This window comes from Alosa alosa, chromosome 16 (assembly GCF_017589495.1).
Source record: "Alosa alosa isolate M-15738 ecotype Scorff River chromosome 16, AALO_Geno_1.1, whole genome shotgun sequence".
Classification (NCBI taxonomy): domain Eukaryota; kingdom Metazoa; phylum Chordata; class Actinopteri; order Clupeiformes; family Clupeidae; genus Alosa; species Alosa alosa.
In genome coordinates, this window is record NC_063204.1 from 18,400,571 (window position 1) to 18,413,534 (window position 12,964).

At 43.4% G+C, this 12,964-nt stretch overlaps 1 protein-coding gene across 1 annotated transcript in view; it reads left to right on the forward strand.

Annotated features, from left to right (window-relative positions):
• acvr2ba (activin A receptor type 2Ba) overlaps positions 1-12,964 on the forward strand; it is a 39,784-nt gene that overhangs the window by 17,033 nt on the left and 9,787 nt on the right. Inside the window, exons 2-5 of the mRNA XM_048266244.1 lie at positions 7,969-8,176; positions 10,935-11,044; positions 11,815-11,957; positions 12,818-12,961. Coding sequence (XP_048122201.1) covers positions 7,969-8,176; positions 10,935-11,044; positions 11,815-11,957; positions 12,818-12,961 — 605 coding nt within the window. The remainder of the gene's footprint in view (positions 1-7,968; positions 8,177-10,934; positions 11,045-11,814; positions 11,958-12,817; positions 12,962-12,964) is intronic.

Here is a 12,964-nt window from a genome sequence, read left to right on the forward strand (position 1 = left end):
AAATTTCAAATTAAAATCGGGTTAACTGGCTGAAGTAGCTTAATTCATTTCTGAGATAGAAAATGGTATCCGTCTTCCTTCAGGGCAGAGTGGAATGGGATCGAGAGAAAGGTGGTGAAGGTTGGCATGGCATCAGATGTTATCCTAATTCTTTAAAGTAAAAAAAATATATATATATTTTTTTAAATTGGCACAGCCCTTGCTCTGACCATTTATTACATAAGCTTGTGGCCCTAACATTGCACTTTACAAATGTCCAAGGCTCAAAGCCACAAACCCAGGACAAAGTCCATGGTCTCATATTACGGCCTTTGTTCTATGTTTACAGGACCCACTCACACCATTTAGCCTATAGCCTCTGTTAGGAAGTGTTTAGCTGACTTGAGTGCCTCTGAAAAAATATTTATTTTAAGTCAGCTTTACAGTAATAGCTGTGTCAAGCCAGAGAGCAGTTAGTGAAATGATGTTGCCCCAAGTAGGTGTACACTGCTCGTCTCTTTTCTTACTTCAGCATTGAACCTGTTGTGTGACTTTCTGCCTGAGACCACTAATGGACTGCGTACTAGGGTGACAATGGTATCTCTCTCTGACCCTGCAGTAACAATGCGGCCTAGTGTACACGGCCTCATGCGGCTCTCTGGCCTCCAGCATCCATTACACAATCATGTCTCTCATTCATGTCTCTCATTCATGCCCTGTGTAATCCTTCCAAGAAGTGCTTAAAAGACAGATGTTGGTAATTAACTTCTCATACGTTGTTAGATAATGGACAGCTGTGATGAATGAATTTATTGTTTCACATTACATAGTAATTGTACGAACCAGGCCAAGAGGGACATTGCTCATCAATGAAAAAAAAAAAAAGAAAATATTGGATAGTTCAATTCAAACACCTTTTAACCAGTGATTCTGATTCAGAAAAGTGCTTTGATCTATGAATAATTCCTGTTGGGAGGGTTTTAGTTGGGTTATCTTGCTAAAGCCTGCACCGTGTCTCCTGTTCAGATGTTTTCCCCAATTCACAGAAGCCGCCTTGCTCTGAATTCAGTACAATATTTCAGATGTGTAGAGAGGGCTGCCTTGTAGGTAAGCAATAAATATTACTTCCGTGTCAATATGAGGACAAAGAACAATTCTGATAAAGCAAGGTGCTAGATCATATTGCTGGTTTTCTAGTGTGTATATGTGTGGTAGTCTTTCCTGGCAAATTCACGCTGGAGTATTAGTAATCAGAGGGCCTATGCTGTGGCTTGGCCCGAGCTGATGGAAGTGGATTCTGGAGGCGGCTCAGGCTCCACCACTCAGGTGAGGGCATCTGCCAAGACCAACACTGGAGCGTCCTGCTTGGTGACGGGGCCCAGCTTGTGAGAGGGAGCCCAGTGCCAGAAGAGTGAGGAAGCGCTGGCCAGGACTCCAGCAAAACAACAAGAACAACAACAAATAACTGTGTGTGAGCGAGAGAGAGAGGATTGGCACAGTCGGCCCTTGACAGGCTGCCTTGGCTTTATGGGGAGTGTTTTATTTACAATCCTGGACAGACACGGGGTATCCCTGCTTTTAGTGGAAAACTATTTTTGGAGTCAATTTTAACAGTGATTTGTCCTGTGAATGCTCCCATTCTATGCCTGTGTGGAAGCTTACTACTGGTCGGACAGGAGCAAACATGACGTTTGAACAGTGCCCGTTGTGTCCATCAGCTTGTAGTACCAACAGAAATATTATCTGTTTTTAAAACCAGTTCAGGGTGTTGTAGAATGCACTCTAGTAGGTTGAAGAAGTTAGTGTCTGGTGTGAGATCAGAGCTGCATTTGTTTAACAAAATAGCCTGCCAGTGAAACGTTCAATTTAACAGAGCACTGCACTGCATGGGAGGCTTTGATGCTTTGAGGTCTACCAGATAGAAGGTTCCTTCAGAGTGTCTGTGCTCAGCCTCAATATCGCTGACTTCGTAGTGTCCTTTTAAGGTGGGACAGTTTAACAAAGTCTCCATGGCTGCCTGCCAGGTGTCTCCATGTGTGCTTTTCACAGGTAGGGACAGCCAGTTCATCTTAGCCGTGTGTCATTTCTTAGCCTGCGGCCATTTCATCGTAAGGAATGCGGCAGCCAGTGTGACTCCCCTCACTGGGTCTTGGCTCCCTCTTACCTAATGCAGCTGTTTGTGTATGTGTGTGTGCGTGTGTGCACCTTGGCTCCCTGGGGATCAGTAGAATGGTGAAAACCCATTCGAATGCTGCTGGGAGCAAGCTGTACCCCTGCTGCTATCAAAAGTTCTCCAGTTTAAAACGCAAATATTTAGGATGGGCAGCACTAATTAAGCAGCATGTGAACCAAGAGCATGGGCATGTTTAAAATGGGGGTTTGCACAGAAAAGCACTAAAGAGCCATATATACCGTAATGGTGTCTCCATCGGGAAATACTCACTGTCTGAATCTCTCTGTAGGTGTGCTACTTCTACTGTAAGTAATGTTCTTTCCTAACTAGGCTTTTAAAGTAATGCATTGCTCAATCTACATTTGTTATAATTACATTATAATGGCTTCTGTGCAGACTCTTAAATTAAGCTCTGGGTGCTTGAAGCCAGTAAGTGAAGTAAAAAGCCTATATGATGAGCACACAGGCTTCAAGTGTTCCATGGATGTGCATTTTTAAAATGGGAAAACATGCTTTGAGACTCCCGCCCATAAAACACACTGAGATGTGAGCAGATCTGGGTCTGATCAGACAAGTGATTGATGTTGCATCTCTCTCTGACTTGAAAGGGACTGGCCAGCTATTTTGGATAAGAAAGAGTAGCGTTTGAAGGAAATTACTGGGAGAGAGAGAGAATTTAATTCCACTCCACTCCACAGTTTCTGTACAAATGTAACCATTAAGTATAGCAGCAAATATGTTTTTATATACCAGGCTTTGCTTTTGACGATGATTTTTAAAGTTGAAGCAGTGCAGATTAAGACACTAGTTTCCTCTATCATTCTAAATCATATTAGACCTGCGAGAATGAAATAAGATCAATGAAGTAGTCTCATTTGTTTATCGAAGTTGACTTCTGCAGGTGAACAGGGAAATGCATCCTCTAATCTGATACTTCAGTAGTTATAGATTATTTTCCCGTGAACTGCCTTGAGGGGGTTTATTTAAATTCCTCATCAAAGAAGAGAAATGATTGCTCTGTAGACACAGGACGCCATGGTGCAATAGAGTGTAGCCTGAAATTGTCTTGCAGAGGGTCTGTGTTGGGGCGGTGAGGGAAGACAATGGTAACAATGAGCTCTGGGCTCAGGTCCTGTAGCTGAATCACAACCATATTGGTGAATCCCAGGCCCTTTTCATATGCTTAGCTGAGCCTCATCCAACGCCACTGAGGGGGACCGACAACAGCTTGTGCATCTCTCTCTATCTCTCTCTCTATCTCTCTCTCTCCCTCTTTTATTCTAAAATAAAGATTACATACATAGTTTGCAATTAGCTAGGGGGAAGGCAGTTAGCTTCCTTCAACATTCTAATTGATGTCAATGGCTGAAGCCTTTTTATATAAAAATATAAGGGGTCTGCAGAGGATTACCACCAGGAAATGGTTTGCCGTTGCACTAAAAAAAATATATAGCTTGTTCATATGTATGAATAAACCAGTAACAGGGTTTATGGGCGCTTGCAGGCAGGAGTCAGTCAGGATTTATGATCTATGGATTCCACGTTTTCATTCTAATAGTTTTTCTTATTATTTTCTTGTTATTATTGCAGTCATTGGGTCAATCATTTAGACTGAAGTCAATTTAGGTTTGACTAATCATACCTCTTATGCAGACAAGCACCACCATAAATCAAGCAGCAGCTGTTATTTCAGAGAGTGTGATTTGTAAACACAAGACATAACAAAACAACTCTCTCAGTTATTGAAATAATCTGTTGTTTATTAACCTGACCGTCTCTTAGGTCAGAAGGCCTCTGGAGACCATAGTTTGTTTAGCGTGATAGAGAAACTGTGGTTGACCAGTTCTGTTTGTAATTACAGATCGCGGTCTTGTAAGGAATGTGAGAGTGGTGCTCGAGGTTTTTGGGCTTGCGTGTTCTTGTGGCCTGTGTATATATACAGTAGTGCTATCTAGCAGTCTTTAAAGAACCACACTAGATCAGTTCCAGACGTCTCCCCTTTTGCTTTTTATTTTTTGCTTTTCCCCTTCTTCCCTTTTACATTCACGTTATTGTGCGGTTCCTTTGCCTTAAGACTGGTCAATTCGTACCAAATTCTGCAGCCTTGCAGAATGTGCACAAAGTCAAGGTTACATGATGTTTGGTTTGTCACAGAAATTCACCATATTCCCTGTGTGAAATTACTCACCATTTGGATTGCAGTTTGTGAAAGCCAAACTGATGGATAACTGAGATACAGGTGTTTCCAGAGAATTACAGCATCCTTTATTTGCCAATGTTCCTGTCGCGTAACAGGGGCCAGTGGGTCAGTACTGTACAGAATAAACTGCACTCTAGTACACCCCATGTAGTCACAAGACTTGCTGCCATGGCTTTTAGTCATGTGGTCACCGAACCTCATGCGAATGGCCCCAGGGTCGAGTCCCTCAAGCCAAACTACAGTTGTTATGACTTCATTCAGGAACAAGTCTTCACATCCAAATACTATTGATGGCTACAGTTACCCTCGTCATTTTAATACAACCTCAATCATTGCAACTGAATGTTTGGATCTCGTCTCATTGCGTTGATGACTCAATTCTCATCAGGGGCCGCATGCACAGGATACAGACGCAGGACTAAACCAGGGCTGTCACTGGTTGGATACAGTAGGAGATCAGTCCCACTGCCACTAGCTGGGAAATAATCAACTTTTGTTTTTAATTATGTCATTCTGCCAGAAACCTCACAGAAGGCACAAGAGACTAAGGCTTGTGGGCTTATTTCATACTAAAAGCACTGTTAATATTTGGTGCTGTCCAGTCCCGAGTGGAGACAAATATGGCCTTTGTGAAAATCAACACTTGAGTCAGTAGCTCTGGGTTCTCTGACAGGATAGGGGACCTCTGTATGCAAAAGGGAACAATATTTCAATGCTGTGTGAATCTTCAGAAACAGGACACATCCCCTCTGGACATAGTAAATTACTGACGTTATATGAAATATCACATTCATGTCACAAAAACAGTCCACTCATACCACAATGTATGGATTTTCAGACTGGATATCCATGTGGCTGTGATTCACTTAATGATCCACACATGTTTGATGCACAGGCAATAGGCAGCACCATGCTATTGCTGAGACTGTTGATGCCGTTTTTCTCTGTAGTTGTGTGAATTGATATCCAATCAGAATATGTAACAATAAGTCACTATAAACTCTGTGACAGCATAGCAAACACTTTTAGTCTTTTTCATGTTTTATTTTGTCAAGTGATGCTTGTTGTCTGTTCTATAATTGACCTTTAAAGTCTATCTGTGAGTAGCCTAAATAGTGTTTGTATCACTCTCTCCTATCATCAGAGTGGGTTTTATGTTATCACATCCACTAAGGAAAAAATATTGGGTTCTCAGACTTTCAGACTCAGCAGTTTCTGACCGTGTACATCCATTTCAGCTTGTTAAGACATTCTGAAAGAACACTCTTTTCTTTCTGTAAGGTTGTGGATTTGACAGTGATTGGTGGCAGCCATAGGAATTGGTTTCTGTTCTGGGCCAAATCTCCAAGGGATCTGGAGTTATCAGCTGCTGCGCTGGGACTGGCTTGGGCCCCGAGTGGTGTGAGCTGTTCCGAAGTGAGATTTTGGAGAGTGCAAAGCCTCACAAGTTCCAGAAACAGATGTTCGCTCGCTCTCCCGCTGGTCTGTGTAGCTGTCTGTGAGTTGGCAGTCTTTCCCAAGGAAGGAAGTGGACATGCTGACTTAAGTGTACCAGTGGCTTGTGTGCTCTTTTCCCTTTTGGTTGCTTGCCGTCTCCCCTTCCCCTCCGTATGTTTGTGCCTTGAAAGAGCCAGGCCTGTTCCTTCTCCAAAGTGGAGTAGTACAGTACCTCTTAGTCTATGGGACTATGGTAGGGCATATTCCTGCCCTCATGAACATATACATTGTACATCAATGGTAACTAATGCTATAAACCTACTACCCCCACATTTAATCTTCAAGTGTTGGGTGTGGGGGTTACACTTAAAGGGGTCAGACCCTCTGAAAGGAAGAAACCACAAAAGACCTGTTGCCATCAAAATAGGCTATAAACTAGAAAACATTGTTGGTTTTATTGAAATTATATGGGCTGTATAATGTATTGGGCAGGGGATTCTATTTCTGGGCAGCTCAAAGGACCAGGTTTCTAAAGTCATGTTTTGATGGCATACTTCCTTTTGTGTTGCTGACATCTGCTATTGCCATTAGCCTTAATATCCCCATGGAAGCCTGTAAATAAAGCTGCTGAATGCAGATGAGGGCCCTTCACAGTGCCGGCAGGGTTTTAGTATGCGGCCGTAGTACAGCAACGTGAACACACACACCGGCTCCATATAGTACGTTGATTTGTGTGTGTGTGTGTGTGTCTGTATGTCTGCCTTTTGTGTTTGTTTGTACATGTACATATGCATATCTCTTTGTTTGTTTGTTTGTGTGTGTGTGTGTGTGTGTGTGTGTGTGTGTGTGTGTGTGTGTGTGTGTTAATGTGCATGCTTGTTTAGACCAGTAACTGAAAAGGGCTTTGTCTGGGGGACGAGCCTATGATTCTACTCCCACATTTGCGGTTGCCTAGCAACCGTAATGCACAGATTGGCAAGAACATCTGCCGTATCCAGCTCTGCCAAATTTTTGTTGTATAGTAAACATGGCTCCATGCTCTCGCACTCCAGCAGAGAGGAGTGGCTGAAAGAGAGAAAGAGAGAGAGAGAGGGGGAGTGAAGGAGGAGGAAAGAAAAAGATCTAGTCCTCCCCACTGTTCCCTTTGGCTGCTCTTGTTTGGAGGGAGAGGGCCTTCCACTCTGTGGGCAGACCTCAGGGTGTAATCTCCACAGTGACCCTCATATCTGCGTTCACAAGGATACGCTGCCCTTGTCACAGTGCTATTCTGATATCTCAAAGGAAAAACAGTGAAGCGCTTTGCTGTTTCCTGGTATTTACTGTATATTTCAAAACTTAGTTTACACTCTCACATCTACCAGTATATACTAGTCCCACAAATTACCCCCTCAGACACCCTGAAGGAGTTTGTTCTAAGTTAAGACTGTCCTTGACAAAGACTTGTATAGATGGTAGCACTAATTGATGTTGGTGTATTGGAATAAAACTATGAATTTCACTAGTTCTTATTAGGAGCTCTCTCTGCCTCTCACTGATCTTCACTGATGTGAGCCACCTTGCTCTTTGTGGAGTCTGGATTGCTGTAATGACCTCATTTTGTACAGGCTGATTTGGAGGAGTTCAAAAGTCCTCGGTAAATGAAAAGCCGCAAAGAGCCTCAAATGCTCTTTCCCCAGTGCTGCCCTTGAGCCTTGCCAAACGATAAATGTTCCCTCCCATCAGCGGCTGATGCAAGGAGCCTCGCTTAGTCTGAAAACGCCGAGGGACATGAATGGCCGAATAATGTTTTTGGTGCTACGGTCTCTCCGCGGCCACTGGTGTAGTTTGTTAAATTTCATTTTTCCTTTTTATACTTTAGAGTTATGCCATGTTGAGGCATCTGCTTTTGCCATGCACATTATGTAGACAAAATCCCTGTGTGTGTGTGTGTGTGTGTGTGTGTGTGTGTGTGTGTGTGTGTGTGTGTGTGTTTGTATGTGTTTGTGTTTGTGTTGATTAAGTGTTAATGTGTAAGACTACTTTGGCTTCTTGCACAACACATCACAGGTTGTTTAGTTGCCACTTTTGAAATACTTGTGTGGACTGGAGGTTTATAATATTTGCCCATTCCGTCTCCCAAACCTATGTTTTGGCGATCAGGAAAGGCTGACACGGTTTGCTTCTTGTTGTGTGTTCTCAGGGCCCAGCCATGGAGAGGTGGACACCCATGTGTGCTTGTACTACAACATCAACTGGGAGATGGAGAAGACGAACCAGAGCGGCGTGGAGCACTGTGAGGGGGAGAAGGACAAGCGATCGCACTGCTACGCCTCATGGCGGAACAACTCAGGCACCATCGAGTTGGTGAAGAAAGGCTGCTGGTTGGATGACTTCAACTGCTACAACAAGTAAGCCCTTGATCCTTTTCCTTACAGTTCTTTTTCCACAAGCAGCTGTGTTGAAAATGAGAGTATTATACCATCATAATACCCTGAGTGCTTTCCCCCCATCATTTCAAAATCAAACGTTTTTACACAAATAGGTCTAGCCTAGGAAAATAACTCACATTCACAAACAACGGTGGGTCAATGGGTGAATACTACAGTGTTCCTTTTGTCCACAATTGTCCCTGCTCTGTGAAAATATGGGAGGTATATTTTACCAGAGAAAATAACTTGAACACTTGAAGGTCAGTACAGGATCTGTTTTAATGTCAGCCTATGTAATCTCCGTATGATATTTACTTCCCTTAGGCCTATAGAGAGAATGAAGATGGGTCTGCACACTTAATAGCTCAGTACAGATATTCCCCTTGGGTCATACAACAGATGGTGTGTCTTCCCATGTACATACATAATATCTAGAGTTTGGGAGCAATCTTGGCTCTTAATGAGACCCTTAACCGGCTGGCATGGTAACTATTTATTTTAGAGTTCATGTGTCGACCACTAAAAATAAACGAGACAGATCTATATTCTGTCAACATCTTATCAGCTGGTTGTTTCTTATTTTTAGGAAATTTAAGTCTAACACATGTGTCTGAAGCAAGGATGGAGCAGAAAATTGATACCATTCATGTAATAACAATGCAGAGTATTGGGTTATGGTCATTACATGGCTCTCATCAGAAATTAAAAGATTAATTGAATCAACTGTTAAATCTGTTAAAATTTACATTTATTCATATAGAAGATGGTGGGTTTAGTGTAGATTATTTATCCCTTTCTGTAGACCAAGCATTTTCATTCCCTTTCATAATGATATATTTAATGGTATAGATTTTGTCTCTTTGTCTCTAGATTTTGACCTGCTGTTTGAGCTACCTGTGCACTGGCCTTCTAAACTCTTGTGCAACTGCCTGTAATAAGTAACTGTATTTATTGCTATGCTAAATGCATTTGCAATGACATTTAAATGTCTCTTGAATATCCAATTGACAACCCCCCTGCTGGGCTATAAAGGTGGCAAATAGCCAAGCTCTCTCTATGGTGAGCAAGATGAGCTCTGAGTTCCGGGTATGTTGCAGTAGTTTTTTACACGGCTTCCCCCTATGGAAAGCTATTTCCAGAGCCATTCTGAGGGCTGAGATAAATTGTAGAATAAATGGATTGAAATGGGAAGATGAGGGCATCCTAGCATGCGCAAAACAGATGAGGTATTGGAAGTTTCATTAGGGAAAAAACAATTATTAATATTGTTGTGTATTGGGAAGGAAAACTGCGTCGTAGATTGCTGTGTGCTTAAATTGATTTCTGTTAAAGTTGGATCTTATTGACAGCCTGAAGAAAAAAAATAAATATCAGCCTTAACAGGGGGAAAGCAACTGAATGCAAAACAATCAGCCCTAATCACCACCTCCTGTGAGAGGAGTATTGGTTAAATGATCCCACCACTCCCTGTTGGACTGGTATCAAAGCAAAAGTGGGACAGTCACAAATGGCTGCTCCTTAAGAAACAATCTCTGGCAGTCCCAGGTTGCCTAATCTAAAGGGTATTGCTCTGGAAATAGCTCTCCCATAAGCCCCAGGTGTGGCCTTCAAATTCTAAACATTCCTGACTAAACGACAAGCTGAAGAAAGAGAATTCCAATTAATAATGCCTTTTAAAGTTTGCTGGAAAAGATTCCATATTGTGTGTTGGTGATAAAGACTGACTTGTAGTAATGCACCAACTCAGTATAACTAGCTCAGTACTTGTGAAAATGTGCCGATTGGTTCATGCCTTTGTGATGAAGATAATAAAGACCCCAAAATGGACAGTGGTCAGTGTGTTTAACCCCCTGCTGTTGAGGGAGTTGATACCATCTCCCTCACTGAGTAACATTTGACCCTACTAATGATGAGACTGGGTCTCTGTGGCCCATCTGTCAGGGCTCTGGTTTTGCCCTCTGCTTTGGCCTTACAAAGAGTACTCGGCCGCTGAATGAGTGGCCCGCGTGCCGCTGGATCGCTGATGGAGCCAAATGCGAGCGAGGAGTGCTCCATCAGCACTATCGTCACGCCATGGCCCAGACCCTTTTTCCCAGCAGTCCCCAAGAAAGGTCAATAAGTCGTTTTCATTTGCCCAGTTTTGCGAAGTGGGGGCCCAATGGCGCGAAAAGTCATCTGCGTGGCGAAAAGCGGGGGGAAAAAAACGGACCGAAACGGGATGAGCAAGGACTCCCATGGCGTTAAGATAGGATAGTTTTCATACACGTCACAGTCTCCCATGTGCACTCCTTCATGAATGTGGAATAATGTAATAAGAGTTCTCATTTGGGTGCACACATGTGTGAAAGGAGCTCTGCGGATCACGAATGTCATAGATCATAAGAGCCATAAAGAATCCTATTTTCTTTAAATGTTCTCAAAAGCGGTGGTTTATTATCGCCGGGAATATAGTGCTCATTCTGTGGATATAATGAAATATCAACGGCAAGGCTATGAGGGGCCCCCAGGGCCAAAGCAGGGCTAAATCTGTTATACCTGGTAAGATAACACTCAACTATAGATGAGAGGTCAGGTACAGTATATTGTTGAATTCAGGCTGACATACCAATATACTTACGACCCTAACCCAGATTTTCCCTCTTAGAAATGCCCACAAGATGAGTTTGTGCTGAAGCTGTGTTTTTTATGTCTGGGACCGTGCGTAGTAATCCGTCTCCTCTCCTCTCCATGGCAACAGGCAGGAGTGCGTGGCCACGGAGGAGAACCCCCAGGTGTTCTTCTGCTGCTGTGAGGGCAACTCCTGCAACGAGCGCTTCACCCATCTGCCTGAAGTCATCCATGGACCAGGTGGGAAACTGCTTTCAACCGGCACGCACGCACACACACACGCACACACACGCACACACACGCACACACACACCCTCACTGCTGCTCAACACCCTCTGTGAGTCTCCCTCAGCAGCCTTTCACCTGATCAGGCCCGGCTCTGCGAGGCCTCGTGTGAAACAAAGACCCAGCATAAACCAAAGCAATCCCATCAGTTAACGCACTCTCTCATACACCATTTACAAAATGCAGTTACCACGCAAAATGTATCTCTCCTTTGCATTGATTGCATTAGTCACATCAGTTGGTGCCCAGATCTCATTTTTCTTCTTTATTCCGTAATGTATTCAGTGATTACACAAGAAACAAATACCTTGAATTTCCACAGCTGATGGCTTAACCCAGTTTCAGGCATTTACATTCACTGTTTAACATCAACTGGAATTGCTCTCCCTACCATGGTTGTTAGAGATAAACATGGGAGACGTCCCACGCAGCACCTGTCGAGGACTTCCTCCTTTACTGACTCTGTCCGGTGGTACTGTGTGTGACATATCTCTGTCAGGAGAGCTGTGCATCTCCCTTTTCACAGTCTCTGTCCTAACCTTCAAAACCGCACTGTGCCAAGCTCTGTATTCTAGTTCAGAGGGCTTTTGTCTGTATGACTGTATGTCTTATCTTTATTGAAATAACATAACCAAGGAAAATTGAATTGACATGAAGCATTCTTTTGTCCATCAGTCTCTCCCCTCTGAGTGTCTGTGGTCAGTAATAGTTGTGTGTTTTATCAGATATCAAGCCCTCCACGCCCTCTCTGCTCAACGTGCTGGTCTACTCCCTCCTCCCTGTCACCATGCTGTCCATGGCGCTGCTTCTGGCCTTCTGGATGTACCGCCACCGCAAGCCCCCCTATGGCCATGTGGACATCAATGAGGTAGGGGCTGTGATGTGGCCATTCTTCCTGCTCTCACCCTTTTCTTTGTTCTCTGAGCTGATCACTCTGTTCCTCCGCATCTACCCGATTTCTGTTGCGCTTATGCTCCCTCGTCATTTTTGAGCTGCCTTCTAAATTCTTCACGACCCTTTAAATTTTATTCTTTTTGTTTAAATGGCATTCATTGAATAGCTCACAGGTAGCCAGGAGGATCGCTCTGTTTTCCCATCTTACAGCAATGGTGCCACCTTGTGGTGGTTCAGCATTATTCCTCTGCACAACTGAAATTCAGTGGTTAGCTGTCTCCACAGCATAGGTCTTGTATGGCTACTGTTTTTCACTCTAAAAAGAAGATGCAACACACTAGATGACCCAGCAATCATTTGATTATTGAATTAATCATTCATGCTCCTGTGTGTCTGTCAACAAACCATTCATCCATGCTGTGCCTTTCTAGATAACCAACAGATTTTTTTCTTTACCTTTACTGCCAGTCGCTTTCCTCCCAGAGTGTTCCTGTTTTTGCATGCATTGCACATAAATGTTTTATGTATTGCACATGAAAACAAATTCATGTGTGCTGTCTTCAGAAAAGGAAGATGTAAAATCACTGTCAAATCAGGGCTGGCTAAATCTCTGAAGACACATTATTTACAGTGTCAGCGCTCAAGCATTTAGCACAGTTCAGTCCAGTTTAACAGTCTTGTAGATTCATACAGTTTAGTAGTCGACTGGATGTCCGACGTCTGAAAAGAGAACTGACTGCACATTTGCTACCCATATGTTCTAATAACGCTGGCCTAACTCATCTGCTCCAACTCTTTCACTTCTAATTCCTTGTTGTTCTTCATGTTCTCCAGGATCCTGGCCCACCTCCACCCTCTCCACTGGTTGGACTCAAACCCCTGCAGCTGCTGGAAATCAAAGCCAGGGGGCGCTTTGGGTGTGTGTGGAAGGCCCAGATGATGAATGATTATGTAGCTGTGAAGGTCTTCCCTATTCAGGTG